Source organism: Dipodomys merriami, unplaced genomic scaffold (assembly GCF_024711535.1).
Source record: "Dipodomys merriami isolate MVZ:Mamm:240054 unplaced genomic scaffold, mDipMer1.0.p SCAF_21, whole genome shotgun sequence".
In the NCBI taxonomy this organism is placed as follows: Eukaryota; Metazoa; Chordata; class Mammalia; order Rodentia; family Heteromyidae; genus Dipodomys; species Dipodomys merriami.
In genome coordinates, this window is record NW_027203493.1 from 31,180,247 (window position 1) to 31,199,363 (window position 19,117).

The window sequence follows — 19,117 nt, forward strand, 5'->3', positions numbered from 1 at the left end:
CCAGAGCCCCAGCCATTAGCGCTGTCCCTTCCACAATGATGCTAGCAGTTACTCAGTGCCTACTGCGTGCCAAAAGCCACATCATTGTAGTCCCATAATCCACCAACAGTTCTGTGAGATAGATTTCATTATATCCATTTGATTAAGAAAAATATGCCTCTGAGAAGCTCCAAAAATGTCCCCTCCCCTTTGCCCCCAGGTAACTTGTGATTTCTCCAAGGTCATAGGTACAGAGAATTAGGTTCAAACCTAGGAGTGCCTGACTTTCAAAGGCCACAAGCTCCTCAGTATGCTGGAGAAGGAAGCATGAATCTATAGCCCTCATCAAGGATAGACCTCATGAGAAACCAGCGAGTGGGTGTCAGAGTATTTGACCCCAGAAGAAATGAAGAAGCACAGATGAAGCAACTTCAGGCAAATGAATGAAGGAGACATAACTAAATCTATGAGCTCATCAGTCCGGGCATCTGACAAGGCACAGGCCTCACACCGCTCAGGAGGGCTGGAGGTGTCTTGTGTTAAGGCTGGCTCCACACCTCCTCTGGGCCTGCACAGGACTTCAAAAACCTCATCAGGTGTGGAAATAGACAGGGAAGCCCCATGACAAAGATGGGTTTCACTATGTCCACTGGGTTTCATATTGCCAATTAATTAAGCAAGCAAGTGAACTTACTGGTCTTCAACAGACCAGTAAATCCAGAGGGGAAGGCCGTGACTGTGACAGTATCTAATTAGGTCACTGCTCTGACTGTGCCCCAGCACACCCTTCTCCGCATACCTGCCAGGCTGGCTTCCACAGTACTTCCTGTTGCTGGCTTCTCTACCTTCCAGCCCAAACACTGCACTGCATACCTTATGGGAGCCTCAGGCCAGGACTGAAGGGCCTTGATCACAGGGGAGGGGAGGAGTGAGCAGGACCCAGAGAGGGACCTGGAGAAGGCCTCATGGGCATCTCTATAACTTTGGAAAACAACATGGTATGTTAGGAAAGAATGAAGACGTTGGCACCATCACAGCAGGTTTGGTTCCTGGTTTTGCATAATAGTTAACAGCCCAGGCTGGCTCTGGCCCAGCAGAGCTGGAATTCAATTACTACCCAGGCATTTGGTAGCTATATGCCATCAAGCGAGATGCCTCATTTGAGTTTTCTTTCCTTCTTCTCTAAGCAGTGGGGACAATGGCAACCCCAAGGGGATGTGTCTATGACAGGGACTTAAGATGGGGCAGAGGAAAACACTTGCTCCAAGGACGTCCGTCATAATCCTCATCGCCATTGGCATGACAACCTATCACCTGCCAGCACTGGGGTAGGTGAAAGTTTTGTGTGGATAGCAAGGAAGTAAATGTTCTTGGTTTGGCAGACCACAGAAACTCTGCTGCAGTGACTCAGCTCTGCTGTTGTAGGTACGAGCAGATATTACACAGTTAGGACGGAAACACAGACATAGACATATAGCCTGTCAACCATAAGCAAGAGAGCATGGCTGTGGCCCATGGGAGTTGGTGGACTAGCCAGGGATTGGTGTCTCACAATTATAATCCCAGATACTGGGGAGGTGGAGAGTGGAAGGCCAGCCTGAGCAAAAAATTAGACCAATAAGTTAGACACAATGGCTCATGGTAATAGTTCTTGCCTACTATATGGTTTGAAAGATCAAGGTCCAAGGCCAGCCCCAGGCAAAAAAAATGTAAGACCCTACCCGAAAAACAACCGAAGCAAAAAGGGCTGTGTATGCGTAGTGCAAGTGGTCAAGCACCTATTTAATAATCACAAGGCTCTGAGTTCAAGCCATTGAACTACACATGTGCATACATACATAAAAAATACAAAAAAAAACAAATTTAAGAGACTACAAGTTTAAGTTTACATATTTTTCATGTGACATAAAAGTTTCTCCTGATTTTCTCAACTATTTAAAAGTGAGTGGAAATGCCATATTCTTAGCTTATGGGTCCCATTAAAACAGACAACCGACAGGCACCAATAGCTCACACCTGTAATCCTAGCTCTTCAGGATAGTGAGATCTGAGGATTTGTGGTTCAAAGACAGCACAAGCAGGAAAGTCTTGGAGAAGTAGACCTGTGGCTCAAGTGAGATAGCACTTGCCTTGAGCAAAAGAGCTCAGGGAAGCAACCAACCCCTCAGTACACACATGCGTGCACGCGCATGCACGCACGCACACACACACACACACACACATACACACACACACACACAGACAAAAGGCTGGCTTTGGCTAGCAAACCATCTCTTGCTACCTATACTAGAACATAACTCCTGTGAGCACAAGGGGCTTTGTCTGTGTCAACTGCTGTATTCCTGGCACCAAAACAGTGCAGATCCTCAACAAATATTTGCTGAGCACACAGATTGTACAGTGATTTGGGGCAAGATGTTGTCTCATCTGTCTGGGCCTCTGTGTCTTCATGTGCACAGTGGATGCTTTAAATGTGAGGCAAGCATCACATGAAATTCAAATCCATATGGAGCCACTTTGCAAGCTCTAGGGCTGCTGTGGAGGGCTCTGACCTGAAGGGTCTCCTCAGGATCAGCTCACTCAGAGCTTGGCCCAGAGGCACTGTCTCACATATGTTTATATCACAGCTACCTAACATGGAAGAACGGTAGGCCCACTAAGCCATCCCCTATGCCATTGGGAATGCGTTAGGAAACAGGCCAGAGCAGTAACATGACTTGGGATAAGGCTCAGGAACTTTTCAATGCTCTCAGAATGTTGTCCACTGAGCCAGCAAGGCAAGGAGGACATAGCCCTGGGTCGTGGACGTAGGCAGACAAGGCTCAAATTCTGCCTTCCCTATTTAGTAGTTATGTGGTTTTACGCAAACTACATGAGACATCATTGCCTTGTCTTTAGGACAGAGATGTTAATAGTGATGATCTTACAAGGCCCTGGTGTGTTAATGGAAAAGTGTGTGAAGTATCATCCCTGCACCTAGCACCTAATAAGCCTCCTTCCAGGTCCCTTATCTCTACGCCTTCTTCTGTCCTTCAGTAAGCTGGTGACACTAGCTAGACCAGCTTATGTGCTGAAGCATCCTGGATTTGAGCATGCATCCTATGGATGGAAAAATTGCCTCCAGACTTCCCAGCTACATAGGTTTCAGTTCTAAACAAGAAGTCTTTGCTGCTTTTCTTCCCTGCTTTGAAAATTTTGCTGTGCTGCAGACTCATTGAAGCCAAGCAACTCACTGCTTTTAGAGAACTGGTGATGCTAACCCCTTCTACATTTTCTTCCCATCTTCTCTGCCAACCAGACATTAAATTAGATGAGAAACACAACTCGTTTGGCCATTAGCCTGTTATCCAAGAAAAAAGATTTATGGGAGAAGAGAGGGAATTATTTCACACACAAAGCAAAAATTAATCACACCCTATCCATTTAGACCTAACCACAGGAACACATGCAGAACATCTGCCCTGAATCTTGTAGGCATCACAATTGCCCAGAGATATTTTGGGCCCTTCATTTCTCCTTCATAAGAGCATTTGGTATCTTTTCTTCAAAGTCTATTGGCAAAAAAAAAATTCCCAACATCAACCATCTCCAGAATCCTCCTAGCACCCTTGAGGGCCTATCTGCAAACTCATATCCACTCAGTCAACAGAAGTCCCTTGGGCCTACAGAGAACCACATTGCTTCTGTGACCACATGCTTCTCTGTGCCACACTGACCCCTATCCAAGTCTTACAGTCCTCTATGAAGAGGACCTTCGCTTGCTTATGAGCCTATAAGGGCACATCTTGAGTGACAACTTGATTGGACTGAGAGACACCTAAGAGATGAGTGAAGCATATTTCTGGGTGTGGCCATGAGGGGTTTACCAGAGACAATTAGCATTGTTGATAGCAACTTAGGAGGGAGGACCCACCCTGAAAGTGGGCAGCACCATCTAATAGGCTGGAGTTGAGATGGAACAAAAGCAGAAGGAAGGCACCCACTGGTCTTTCTCTGTCTCCCTCTGTCTTTCTCTGTTTCTGTCTCTTACCTCTCTTCCCCACCTCCTCTACTTTTCTCTTGGCTTCCTGTTTGCCATGAGGCAAACCATATGCTTCTACCATCATGATGTTCTACTTCACCTCATACTCAAATTTGGATCCAGCCAACCTTGAATTAAAACCTTTGAAACTCTGAGCCCAAATACATCTTCCCATCTTCACACTGAATTTCTCAAGTATTTCATTATATACAGCAGGAGAAAGGTGGCTAAGGTAGTACCCAGTGCCTTCTGTTCTTGGTTTGGATCCCCTTCCTGCTTTGAGTGAAGGACCAGCCACTCCAAACCTCAACACCAACTTGCCTGCCCTCTGCGGTCCCACCCACTCAACTTTCAATTGGTCATCCACCTATGAAGTATTGAGTGTCTTCTCTCCTTTTCTTCTGCATTAAACCTCATAGTGTCCCCCAACAGTTTCATCTGAGTGGCTCAGGAGAATCAGGAACCTCAGCCCCACCCCAACCAGCCATTCTTACCTTCTCCAGCTGGTGAACACCCTCTTCCACACAGCAGATGGAGGCCAGTGTACGGAGCGCCTGGGGGTACAAGGGCCGGAAACTGTCCTGTCTGCAGACCTTGAAGAGTGCTACAACCCCACCTTCCTGCCAGGAAGAAGAAAATGTCACGTGATCTTACATGTGACCTTCCCTGGGCTGACATCTCTGGTGCTTAGCAGTTAAGCTCTTAGGTGTTTTTCCCAGCATGCGTACCCTCTCACACTTACACACTCACACACATGCACAGTGAAGTGCTGGCTCCTGATAGTTCAAGTTGGTCATGGGATTCCTCAAATGCTTCTAGGACTTGGGGAAGAAGCTGGGGGTGAAGTTTTTCTAGATCCAAAGATCAACACCGTTCAATACTTTTCCAAGTATGCTTCAACACCTCCTGAGAAGCTCCTGGGGAATAGACTGAAGTCTATTGAAGGCATATAGAGAGAAGGGAAGATAGGAGCCCATTGCCACTTCTCCTTTACCACCAATCAATCACCATGTTACTTCTGACTGCAGTGGAAGGCAGACAGAAAGAAGTTTTTGTTTATATTACAGTTATATTTCCACTCAGATGGAAAGCACAGAAGTCCAGATGGGTAAAGCAATCCACCCTAAGTCCATAGCATCTTCATTTGCAATCCTTGTTCTCCTATTTGTAAAAGAAACACATTCCTTTAATCACAATTATCTACCTCTTGAATATGAATGTGTCTTTTTTCCTTGTCCTTCTGAAAACTTTTTTATATCTCTTGGAGATTGCCCAATAGCATGTGTACCTCCAGGAAAAAAATCTGGGCATGAGACATTCATCCTCAAGCTACCCTGCCAACTGATCACACTTACTCTGTAACCATCACCGGAGCCCCATGATTCTATGAGTGAAAGCACCCCCAGAAAATAGGACAGTCAGCCCAATGTCCAGCAAAGGAGTGGTACTCCTCAATGAGCTCATCTCTGGTATAGTGGCCTTTCACTTACAGAGAAGAATTGGGGGCCCCCCATCAGTCTTTGTACCTCCCACTTTCTGTCCTTGAGGACTAGAAGAGGCCCAGAGGTTGTCACAGCAATTAATGCATGATCAACTGATCTGAGCCCTCAAGACACTCACCTTGAACCTCATCATTCCTGGGTTTAACTAAGGCCATTGCACCTGTTCCCTCAAATGAATAAAATGTCATTAGCAGATAAATTTAGCAAAATACACTGTCAGATTGTGGAGAAGTCTGGCCATCAGTGCACCTGCCAGGGGCTATCGTGGCCATTGCTTTTTCTACCTGTTCATTCCTTTTGACTATCCACGATTTTATCCTTAGCATATGCAACAGGGCCTGACACAGTAGGTACAGGCTTGAGGACAAAGGGAAGAAGAGGGAGAGAAGGAAAGAAGGTAGGAAGGTGCATTGAAATAACTCATTACTGGATTTTCCTTCCCTTCCATTTGATAAAGTTAGGCCTATGGGCTCTTTTTACTCTGAGAATTTTGCAGATGCTCACTACAGAGACCAAGATGAAGGTATACAATGATGGAAAGTTGATAAAATCTGACATTTGTAATCAGTTGGCTGATCACAAACTTTTTCATCTCTATTTCCCTCTGGGGTAGTTGATTTGCTAGGACAAGAATATATACCTTAGGGCTGGTAAAAATTATTCATGCATTCAAAAAATAGTAACAGCTTATTAGCTGCTAAACACTCTGCTGAACACTGAGCAAGACTGTCCTACTCATACTATATTCATAGCCTGGCAGGGAGGACAGGAAACTCTAAAACTATGTTCAAAGCTGGATAGAAGTTCAATGAATTGGTGCTTAAAGAAGGGCTGAGGGGAAAGAGTACCAGAGCCTCTCAATTTAGAATAGATTTGTAGAAGGGTCAGGACAGAAGCACCCTGGTTTTAAATGCATTATTCTAATAAAAATAAGTCAAGCATGAGATAAGGTGTCTACTCTTGTAATTTCTTGTCCCATAATCCTTTACACCTTTGCCTTCCTGCTTTCTCAGGGGACATCTCTATGTGTTCTACATAAAGACTACTTATAGAGTCAATGAAACAAAATTAAGTTACTCTATAAAGTGAACAAGCGAACAAATAGTAGACCCACGTTTTCTTCAACCACCCCTGTTGGGTCATTAACTGACCACTAGAGATATATGTACATATATAAGCATTACATAGAAATGCACAATAAAAAAAGAAATGCATATTTATATGTGTATTTATTTGCATTGAATCATCTCAGTTGTATAAACATTATTTCAATAGCTAGATGATTAATAGAAGGTACATGTGGAGCAGATGATGATAATATGGTGTCAAAGAACATGAAGCCAAAACCAAGATGAATATGGCAGCCTCAGTTTGGCTCAGAAGGCACTGAGCCCAGCACAACTATATTTAAGCCCCTGCATGAATTTGCATTGCATTCTCATTACATCGTTTCCCAAACCTATGAAAAATGTCCTTCTTAGCATTTTCAGTTACTGGGAAAGGAAAGAGGAAATGCCTGGAGTCACATTTTAAGGAGAATTTTCTTTAAAATCCTACCTCTGCTTTGGCCATGACAGCTCCATGTCTGAGCAGTAGGGGGAGCAACTGAGTTAATGTGTGTGGGAGGACCTGGTGCTCCCTTTCTGGGCATTAGTTGGAGGTTCAGAATGCAAAGGCCTTTTTGTTGGAAACTTACTTAATATCCTCATGATAGATATACCACAGGCTGGAAGATGTGAAAGGGAGAAGAGGCAGGAGGACCTGGAGGAATTTTGAGGGATTATCTCATGGACCTTGCTGAAGCCCCCATCAGGCTAGGAGAACAAAACAGGATTGCCTGAGTTAGCAGATCACACTGCTGGCTGGAGCTTGGTTAATTTTATAGAAAGCTCTGGGCTCTGAGCCCAGCTACATAACAGTATGAATTATTCAGACAGGGTTGGGATGAGCTGTCATAAAGCTGGCAAAGGCCACTGTGGAGTGTGCAAGCTGGTGGTGGTGGAGAATAACAGAGAAACTGAGGGCAATTAAACAAAGCACAGGGGAGTTGTGTGTGCTCTGCTCTGGGATAGGATGGGGTTTGTCACATCATTATAGGGAAAACTGGGCTCTTCACTTGGTCTTCAGAGAATCCCAAGAGACTGGGAAGACAGACCTCAGACAGGCTGCCAAGTTCTCTTCTGGAGACAGCTCAGATAGATGGATAATCCAACAAAAGACCACAGTGAGTCCCAAAGACATGGACAAGGAAGTCTATGGGACTTCCCACGGACAATGCTGGGCACATTTACTGAGCTTCTGAGGTAAAGATGTTGGGCAGGGAATGCCAGGGACTCCCGGCATCTTCAATGTTTTGGGACTGTACATCTCCACACAGAGTCTGCTGAAAGAGCTCATTTTGCTTTCTTCCATGTTGGGAAGATGGGAGCCATCACTGACTCTTTTCTCTGCTTCAACCTTCTGTCTGCTGTAGCCCAAGGAGATTGAAATAAGTACATTTGGTTAAAATTCTAGCTCTGTTTCAATGCGCACAATTGTGAACAAGATACTTAACTTCTTTCTGAACATGTATGTTCCCTCTTGTGTGGGGGAGGGCTTGAACTCAGGGACCCTGAGGCATCCCTTAGCATTTTCACTCAGAGCTGACACCCTACCACTTCAATCATTTGCCACTCTTTGGTGGTACCTGGAGATAAGAATCTCTCAGATTTGTCTGCCCAAACTGGCTTTGAACTAAGATCCTCCTATCTCAGCTTCCTGAGTAGCTAGGATTATAGGCAGGAGATATGCATACTCAGCTGTTACCTAATCTTAAAGGTGAGAATTATTTTATCACATCTAAACTCTGTTGGAGCATGGGATGAGCTAGTGAATGGAAAGTTAAAAGGGCTTGAGCATGGAAAAGGTAACAGACTTAAAGCCGTACGGAAGGAGGGAAAAGGGAAGAAGAGGACAAGAGGGAAGGAAGGTAGGAGGGAAGGGAAGGGCTACAGAAAGGCAGTTCAAAACAGCAAACAAAAACATCACATTTGATTCCATGTATGTAGCTAGATACATTTACTAGCTGTCATTTACTAGCTGTATGATCTCACTATCTTAGCTCCCTGGAGCTCCACTAAACAGACCTGAGAGGAGGTTTAAACAAATTAACATATATAAATCACTTAGAACATTGTCTGGCACATAATTAAGTGCTCTGAGAATATTGAGGTTTCTTTCCACTACTACTGTTAGTTCATCTATCATTACCACCATCATCAAAGTGAACCACTTCCACCTTTAGAAGTCTCAAGTTTCCCCATTTCTCCCCACTCCTACCAACATCACTCAGTCCTAGCCTTTTTCAATCTCCCATCTGGAGTGTGTAGATCAATCATTATGCAGTGAACCAGAAGTAAAGACAGAGGAAATCTTGATTAAGACAGAAGCGGAGTTGTTGTACTATGTAGGGGTTAGCATGGAAAAGGAAGGACTCTAGATTTCAGCCAGTTGAACTAGTGAAATGCAAGGAGTATTGGCTCCAAAGACAAATCTGGTTTCAAGTGTCCCAAGCTTAAGATATTCAACCACTGTGAGTCCTAGAGTCTTTATCTGTGCAACAGGGTCATTAATATCCATCTCACAAGCAAGGAGGTGGACAAGATACAACAACTAAGCAAATGGCAGCAGTACAAAGGTTTGGGATACAGCTCAGCGAACACCAGCTTAGCACATGGAAGACCCTGGGTTCAATCCTCTGCACAACCAAAAGAAGAAAGAAAGGTACCAATACAGGGGAATTTGGGGAATAACCAGCAACCAGTGTTGCTATTCAAATTCAAAAGGACTCATGTCTTCCATTGGTCAGGCTTTGGTGGGCCATGGCCTATGGCCTATGTAACACTCAAAGGATCAGTGCAAACTGTTTTTGTTTTTTGTTATTGTTTGTTTGTTTTCAAGGTAATAGGCTTCTGAACTTTGCTTCTTGCATTTGCTAAACAGGCCCTCTGCTGTTTGAGCGCAACCACAGTCCTTTATCCTTTAGTTATGTTTTGGATAGGATCTTGTGGTTTTTGCCCAGGTTGGCCTGGACCTCATTCCTCCTACCTGTGCCTCCTGCAGAGTTGGAGTTACAGGCATGCACTGCTATGCCTAGTCTTCATTTAAAAAAATCTTTGAATACTTAACAATGGTTCGTGATTGTTCAGGGCTAGAGTTACACACATTGGGCATATTTGAGTCACTGAGAAGGGCTAGAATAGATATGAACCCTGTGATGAGAAATGACAGAAGTGATGACTAAATGTAGGAAATAATTCACCTTAGCCCTCTGTTTAAAAAATAAAGACACCTACCAGGTGCTGTCCACTCACACCTGGAATCCTAGCTACTTGGGAGGCAGAGATCTGAGGATCAAGGTTTGAAGCCAACGCAGGCAGAAAAGTCTCAGAGACCCTTATCTCTAATTAACAACCAAAAAAAAAAGCCAGAAATGGAGCTGTGGCTCAAGTGGTAGAGTGCTAGCCTTGAGTTATTAAAAAAAATCAGGGATAGCACCCAAACCTTGAGTTCAAGACCCAGGACTGACATGTGGACGCATGCATGTACACACACACACACACACACACACACACACACACACACACACACACACACACACACACACACACACACACACACACACACACATAAAAAAATAAATAAAAATACCAGGCTATAGTTTAAACCCTGAAAAAGAAAGTCAGACAGCATGGTAGATTTGGAAAGTCTCTAAAATACTGTATAGTTTACCAAGGGAAAGCTAATGCACAGAGGCATGACCACCTTCCTGGGGTGTGCTAATGGCAGTACTAAGAGCTACCACTGATCCCCACTCAGGCCTTTCTCCCCTACTTTCTACCACTGGAAATGTTTGTGATCAATATTTAACCAGAGGTGAGTCGCAGTCCTCAGAGAAAATTAAATCTACAGGAGGCCAGACACCGTCTTTGGCTCACACCCAAATATAAGTCCTCTCTCTGCTTTTCTAGAAAAGGAATAGGAGAAGCTGTTGACATTCAAGCAGCACATAGCCTGGGCTTTGAGTGCCCAGCTCTAGAACAGAACACCCATTCAGAACCTAGGCACAGCAAAGTCCCCTTCCCCAGAAACTCTATGGCCTGTTCTTCCAAAGCATAAAACACCTTTAGGCCCCATGCTGCTGTCCATGGACATTGTCTCAAAAATAAATGACTTTTAAAGAAAATTTTTAAAAAATGATAAAGAAGAATGAAACCATTCTAGGATTATCAATTGTCTACATTTACTAAGTTTTTGTTGGCTATAATCAAGGGCAAATCAGCCATGAAGCTAATGAATTGCAATCTCTATGGCACTAATTAAAACAATGTCCTTTTTGAGTTTCTCTAAGCCTCACATAGTATTGGGGTTGTTATAAGCATTTCTGGGAGCCAGCCAAGAGGCTGAGTAAGGGGATATGTTTGGATGAGTCACATGAATTTGAGTAAAGGTCTTGTTTGGAAACCTGTGTCTCCCATTTGTCCTGTTGCTAATTATTATGGGGTAGAAATTTATATAATGAAAGGATTAGGAGACATAGATGAGCATTAACCTATAGACAAGACAATATTAAAAACTTTTCTTTGAACTGGGTTAGACACACTACATTTCCTGCATTTATGATGCCAGGAGGTCATAGAAAGTTAATTGATCTTCCCATATGCTACATGCCAGATAGTCTTTGTATTCATTACATCTTCCTGTGGACACTAGGGAAGGCTGGGTAAAGTAGAAAAGGGAGGTTGATATTTATAAAAGACACAGCAGGGGGGGATGGGCAACAATGCGTGATAAGAAATGTGCTCATTACCTTGCTCATGTAATTGCAACCCCTCTGTACGGTATTTTCACAATAAAAAAAACTTATTAATAAAAAACAACAAAAATAAAAAAATAAAAGACACAGCATAAAGAAAGATGGTAGAGGTTCTGGGGACACTGCCTTTGTGTCTCCAGTAGAAAGTAACTGAGGCTAGCTACCTATTAAAGATAGAAACACCAAGAGCCAGTTAGAAGAGGTGATTCTTCCACAGGCACACAGCAAGCAAATGCTGAGGCCAGAGCTCCCAGGCCAGCTGTTTCCACACACTGAACAACTGTGTTGTCTCCTCCTTTCCTCAGGCCTGTCACTCTGGTCTGAAACCCTCATGTTCACCTTGGCTATGATGCGACACAATGGAGCCCCCTCCTGGGTCAGGCTGAACAGGTTCCCTGTGGTGGTCTCTGTGGTGTAGATGTTGTCCGAGGCATCAATTTTTCTCACCAGTGCCTAAGAGAGAGAGAAAAGTCAGCTGATTGACTCCCATTTACTTGTCATTTATGGAATACCTGTGGGCCAATGCTCCTAATAGCCCCCACGGAATCTGTAATCTTAATCTATCCACTTGCCCACTGTTGGGGCAACAAGGTTCTATCCTTCAGTGAGGCCATAGCTACATTTCAGAAATGTGGGACCATTTCAAAGCACTAGGATATAGGCAACACATTTTTCCTGTTCTAATCCATAAGAAAATCAGCTCTCAATACCGATGGGCTAAGCAAATAGCATAGTATTGTATTCCTGACTCTCAATTAGAAACCATTAAATAAACATCAAGTTGGGAAAAAAAAAAGAGTTGCTGCAACTAAGACCAAAATGTTTGCTAATGTCTGGATGGCTACTGGTGAACTCTAGCTAGGCAATGACTTCAGGGGTGACGCTGAGAGACGCACTCTACAGTAGCTTACTGCTTAGTGGACATTTGAATTGGTGTATAGCCATGCCCAAGTAGCCACATTGGGAATTCTGTCAACCAGTGAATAACTCAGTGAGTAATGCATACTGATCATACAGGCTGGAGCCTCTAGAGTACTGGTGAAAGAGGCTGGAAATAACCAAATAAAAGGCCAAGCTAGAAAGCAAATGGAAAAATCATTTGCAAATAAGATATGAAGACTATATATATTCCTAGAAGAATGTAGCTAATTTCTGGGAAAAAGCTCTTTATAAATCTTAAAAACCAGCCATTAGCCTTGTAGCATGTGATTCATTGATTATAAATGATTTCTACCTGCTAATTAATGTCAGTTGCTCAAGTTTCCCCTGGGAGAAGTGGAAATGGAGATCAGGAATCAGATCCTTTAAGGACCTCATAGAGACCAAGACTTCCAGATCTGGGTGCTCTGAGCAGCACCTTGTGCAGTTTCAATGATCATGTTTATTTTTACTACAATGGGTTTGTTTCTATAACATTGTGTTATGGAAAAGACACTTGGAAGGGAATAAGAAACATCTGAGCTCTAGTCCTGGCCTGCCTTTCATACACAATGCTGGAGTGTACGTTAAAATGCAGGAGGGGAAGCATGGGCTGTGGAGCCAAGCTGTCTGGATTTGAACCCTGACTGTTCTGCTTCTGCTTATGGCCCCTAAAGCATGCAATTCAATTTATCCTCTTTGTCTTAGTTTCCTTGAGTATAAGATGTTAGAAACAGCAAAGTCAGTCTCTTCTGGTGATTTTGTCCATCTCTTAAGTTTGCTAATATATACTGAGTACTTCTAAAGGTACCTGGCACATGGAAGCAAAAGAAAATTGTCAATAGCCAAATTATAAGATTAGAAAGTATTATATATATGTAATGAAGTTTTATTCAGCCATAAAGAAAAATGAAATTATCTCATTTGCAAAAAATGCAATTAAGCAAAATAAGTCAGGCTCAGAAAGACAAATATGACATTTTCTCTCATATGCAGAATTTATATTAAAAACATAAAAACACAAAAGTAGAAGGGGAACTATTGGGAAGAAAGGAAAACGTCGGAGTAGCAAGAGGGCCAAGAGACAATAATGGAGGTGAATATAATCAAAGTACATTCTATACATGTATGAAAATGTCCTAATGGCATCCATTGTTTTGTATAATTAACATAAACTAACACAAATTTTAATAGATAAAAATTAAATAAAATTGTTGCAATTATTATTTTTTTAACTTGGGTCAGTTGGGACTTGGTTTTCCCACTTACAAAATGATTGAAATTAAAGTAGTTTTAGGATCAAATTCAATGGTTCATTTTTTGTTCCTTTATTCAAATTCATAGCATACTAATTTCTACATAAAGAAGCTTTGGATTAGTGAATTTAATCAAACTACATTAAATATAAACATTATTCTCTAAGACTTAATAGAGACTTCTTGTCAGAGATTCAACAAAAGGTAATACTGACAATCAAAATTTGTCACTACAAATTTCTGTAATGAGCATACATCTTAGAAACCTTCCCCATTGTTATCCAGTATCCACAATGTGATACAAAGGCTCCAATGAAAATTCAGATCTCATATATTGGGGTCTTATATCTAAATGATAATTACCTAATGTTCCTGATTAGTGTTTGCACTTGAAACAAATTAGCATTACATTAAACAATTCAAACCCAATGTCTTTGGCAATCAGCTACTAACATTAGACCATTTATGTCTGAGAATAATTTTATGCTAATATCTATATACATATATACAGTAATTATACCCCAGGTATATTCCAGTGAATCAGATCTCTTACAAAGAAAAGTTGTAAGCATGTTTTCCACAGCATAAATTTGGAAATATAGGAGAAAATCTGTTCCTCTGCATTGAATCTTCAAGACCCTAAATATTACAATAGGCAATGATTGGAAAGGCCTTTTATCTAACCCATATTTTACAATTGAGAAAACTGAGGCGCGCGTGCGTGCACACACACACACACACACACACACACACACACACACACACACACCACACACCACACACACACACATGCACACACCACACACACACACATGCACACACCACACACACACATCTAAGTAAGGTCACACATGTGGTTCAGAGGAGGCTGGACTTTGTTCCCTGTGAGTCTGTTTGTCTATTTTCACAGGTCAGCAACAATATCTCTTTTTTTTTTAAATTGTGAGAATACCATACAGAGGAGTTACAATTACATGGGCAAGATAACGAGTACATTTCTTATCAAACTTTGTTGCCTCCTCTTTGTTTCCCCTTCCCATCCCTTCCCATACTCTCCCCACCCCTCTACCCGGTCCTCCCCCCACCCCCACCAAAGTTGTAAAGTTCGTTTTTTGACATAACGACTTGTACATCTCATTGTTGCAATGGGTCCACCTGTATCCCTAGTTAAATGATTTGTTTTTGCCCTTCTCCTCCACAAATTATACCAACATCAAATACAGTGAAAGCAGGGGTTATACCATGGGGGAGGGACATACAAAGCAACAAAGAAATCATCTTATAAATATGTTAGAAACAATTGCATGAAAGGAAAAAACCATTTGAATACTTATCTTGGGGTTCATTCCCCCAACATCAGCTGATCTGACCTTTTTTGCTTGACTCACACATATACTAGTTATTGCAAATAAAGGAAACCATGGGACCTATGTTTCTTTGGGCCTGGCTTACTTCACTTAATATAATTTTTCCAAGTCTTTTCATTTCCTAACAAATGGGGCAATGTCATTCTTTCTGATGGAGGCATAGAATTCCATTGTGTATATATACCATATTTTCTTGATCCATTCATCTACTGAGGGCATCTGGGTTGGTTCCATATCTAACAATATCTCTTACATGGGTAGTTCTTCACCTGGACTAGTGAAGCTGAAAGGCAAAGGCAAGGATGCTAAGCAGACTCAGCCGCTCTCACCAGCAAGAGTGTGGTCCTGCATCCTGGCTTCTGATCAGCGGTGGAACACTGTGAGACCACCAGAGCTCCTGCAACAGGAGGCAGGGTAACAAGGAGCCTCAGCTGCTGCCCTCTAGATCTTCTACTAATTTGTGGCCAAGGCCACATTTCCCTGAGCTACTACCAGCTTGATTCCCTGTCTAAACCTCTCTTCCCTTCTCAATCCTTCCTCCATGTCAGACTGAAGACATGGCTTTCCAGGCCTTCACGTGTTTCCTCCCCTTCCTCCTCAGGCATTGGGTATCTATCTCCCTTAGTGTCTCCTCACTAACATATTTCTAAAACAACCAAGGTTTTTCTTTTCAGGAAATCAAGGAGAAACCATAGAAGTTCCCCCCCCCCAAAATCTATTTTTCTATATATTATGAGAGGAGTAGTGAAATATTGAAGACAAAAGGAAAACAGGTGTAATAACAAATGTTTTCTTAAAATCAGACCAGGCACATATAAAATAAATGTAATAATAAGCTTTATAAGATCCAGAAAAAGGGAGAAGAGGATTATAGGCATGAGACACTAGCACCTCTTGGAAAGAGGCAGGAAAATATTGTTAAGCCTCTCCCTGAGTCTTTAGATGGAAAGTCCACAGTTAGACACAGAAAAGCACCCATCTGTACCAAGGAGGTATATAAAGATGAAAGCAGATTTGACAGATCAAAGATGGTAAATGGAGCTTTTTATCTTTATTAGATATTATAATTCATTCATGTGACCATGATTTAACATTGATTTATTGCTATGTTTTTGGGTGTAAATTCTGAAAAATCTCATCTAGAGAAGGGAGCAGGAGGAATTTGTATAACCACAATTGGTCAATCCTTTGAGCACTTACTAAGTTATATAAGATCTGCCCATCATCAACGCTATTTTTAATAATCTGGCACCTGAAAACTTCCCTTACTTGCTCCACCTCTCAATTAGTAAAAGAATCATATCACTGGGCTTGCAACAGCATTTGCTACCCAACTATAAGAGTCTTGCATTCACTTCTTCAATGTCTTGGGGAAATTCCATAGGTTCTTATCAAATAACTATTAATTATATCTATCACTTCTTCATTGAGAGCACTTTGGGTACCCAGCTTATTCAGAAAGAACTGGGAAAATGCTCATCTCAATAACTATTTTAAAAGAATATTTCTGTGCTTCAAATATGTTTTATTTTATTTTTATTTATTTCATTTTATTTTTTGTCAGTCATGGGTCTTGAACTCTGGGCCTGGGTGCTGTCTCTCAGCTCTTCAGCTCGAGGCCAGCACTCTACCATTTGAGCCACAGTGCCACTTCCTGTTTTCTGGTGGTTAATTGGAGATTCGAGTCTCACAGACTTTCTCTCCCGGCTGGCTTTGAACTGCAATCCTCAGATCTCAGCCTCCGGAGTAGCTAGGATTACAGGTGTAAGCCACTGGCTCCCAGCTATCAAGTATGTTTTATCAAAACCTTAAAACTATAATGGTTTTATCTGACTACAAACACTCACCTAATAACACCTAAAACCTAATAATTCCTAAACACCCTGAATTCATTTTTAATAACTAAAAAATGCTTTGATTTGTTCAAATGCTAAAAAATTACTGTCAAGTAATTATGAAGATAATTCTCTAAGAAAAATGTTGATAAATCTCTGACAATACTAAAATAAGGAACATCTAAAATAAAATGACTTATTTGCATATATTATAAAGTCATGTTAAAACATCTTACTGAATTTGTATTAATGTAAAGTAATACATAGCTAACACAATTAATTACAATCTAGGAATATCATAAAAACAGCATTTTTTCAGTAAATGGATTTAAAAATATTGAACTATTGGTATTCAACTTTTGGAAAAATCAAGTAATAACTAATTTTTTTTCTTTTTTTATTGTGAAAATACTATACAGAGGGGTTACAATTACATGGGCAAGATAATGAGTACATTTCTATAACTAAAATTTTTTAAAATTAGAAATAATTCAGTTAATTTTGGTAGGTATCAGTTCAAATTTGTTTAAGAAGGAAAATTTATATTCTATACAATAAATCTTCTTAGTCTAGCTTTTCACAACTAATTTCTTAAGATATAAAATAAAAATCAATATAAATATTTTAAGAATATTTTGACAAGAGACTTGAATTGCTTTCTTAAATAATGTGACCCAACTCTGAAAAATATAATATATGTGCATTTTATCCAATATATCTTGAAAACGTGTGTCCTCAAAAACATTTCCAGTTACATTTAGAATAATCGGTATCATTAACCTTTAGAGTCTTTGGCTCTTCAAAGATACTTTTCTTTCCAGCTAATGTCACAGTCTAGGGATGAATATGAAATATAGTTGAAAGGAATTGCTTTCATTTAAATGTGTGCCTAAAACAAGCTATTTTTAGGACTTGTATCCTGCTAGTCCTCTTTTTTTTTTTTTTTGCTTTAATCCAACAGGACTGTCCCTTAAGAGCTACATACTATGAGAATAAGTGACTGGAAGAGATACAATAACTGGAAACTTTCATAACCTTTCTCAAAAAGACCCTCATATTCTACCATATATTTGGTTTCACTGAGGAAGATATAGACTTTCTAATTCCCCTCTCAGCAGAAATTTACTTAAAAGAGAGAGAAAAAAAGAAGCAATTTGTGGTGACCTATGGGGTTTTTGCTTCCTGAATGAAGGCTTCTGCTTTACCTGATTTTCCATTCCTAACCTAGTTTTCTAGATGGCTGGGTAGAGCACTGTAAGATATAGGGTGAGTGACAAGTATGCCTTTCTTCAGAGCAGTAATAGAATGCCTAACAAAAACTCAGGGTATTATTGGGAAGATCATTTTGGGAAAGAAGAAAATGAAAATTGAAGATCTAGAAATAGATTTCCTTAAAATATTATTTTTTTATTTCTCCTGAGAAATCTGTGGGAACCTGAGAAATGCAATGTATTTGAAGCAGTTTGAAGATCACGGGTCTAGGTCACTTCACGAAATCCAAATCGATGTAGGGGTAGCATAAGTACAGCATTTAGAAGGAACCAGAAATTAAGATATTTGAATATGATGAAAGAATGGGAAAGAATGCAGATCAAGTAAGTCCATGTGAAATTGTTGCACATTTCTGACTTTACAAAAAAGATAAAAATGTATCAAATGCCCATGTTAGTTTATTTTGTTAAAATATCACTCTCTTACTTTACCAAGATTGATTGAGGAATATAGCTTTGGCCCAGAACAATGTGACTGACTTAGCTGGAGTTTCAGAATAACCTTAGAGTTAATTAGGAACTGTTTCTGATCCTCTAGAGGAAAATCTAGATGGCTGCCATGATTCCAAAAGGAGCCATAAGGAGAAATATTATTTTAGTTGCAGGTAATAGCTTCATGACAGGGGACATGGACAATCCCACAGACAACTGATCTCTTCTCCCACCACAGTGCTGCCCAGCCACAATCATTTCCAAGTGTACTGTATCACATCCCTGTCTGCCCATACTTGTGTCACCCGTAGTCTACTCTGGAAGATCTCAGTTCAAGACCAGCCTGGCTAGGAAAGTTTGCTAGACTCTCATTATAGCATTCAGTAACAAAACTCCAAACATCAAATTAAGAACAACCTGTGGTATGGATTGGCCTTAGCTTAAAACATCTGACATCTAGGTCTTGACCCACTTTCTTTCTACGAGGAATCAAGTCTCTTGCAGAAATTCCAAAACTGAAGCACAAATCACTGATGTAGGTTATCTGGACAGCAGTAATCTCCTTCTCTCTCCTCTCTCCCTTCCTCCTCCCCTCTCTCCCCTTCTCCTTGTCTCCCCTCTCCTCTAGGCAATGCCACTTCTACCTGGCTTCCTACCTCTCTAAGTTATTTTGCTGAGAGGG

General features: G+C 41.1%; 1 protein-coding gene across 1 annotated transcript in view; it reads right to left on the minus strand.

Moving 5' to 3' along the window:
• The window catches only part of Insc (INSC spindle orientation adaptor protein), a 97,756-nt gene that overhangs the window by 50,936 nt on the left and 27,703 nt on the right, over positions 1-19,117 (minus strand). Inside the window, exons 5-6 of the mRNA XM_070032065.1 lie at positions 11,696-11,809; positions 4,495-4,620 (exon numbers count right to left, since the gene is read on the minus strand). Coding sequence (XP_069888166.1) covers positions 4,495-4,620; positions 11,696-11,809 — 240 coding nt within the window. The remainder of the gene's footprint in view (positions 1-4,494; positions 4,621-11,695; positions 11,810-19,117) is intronic.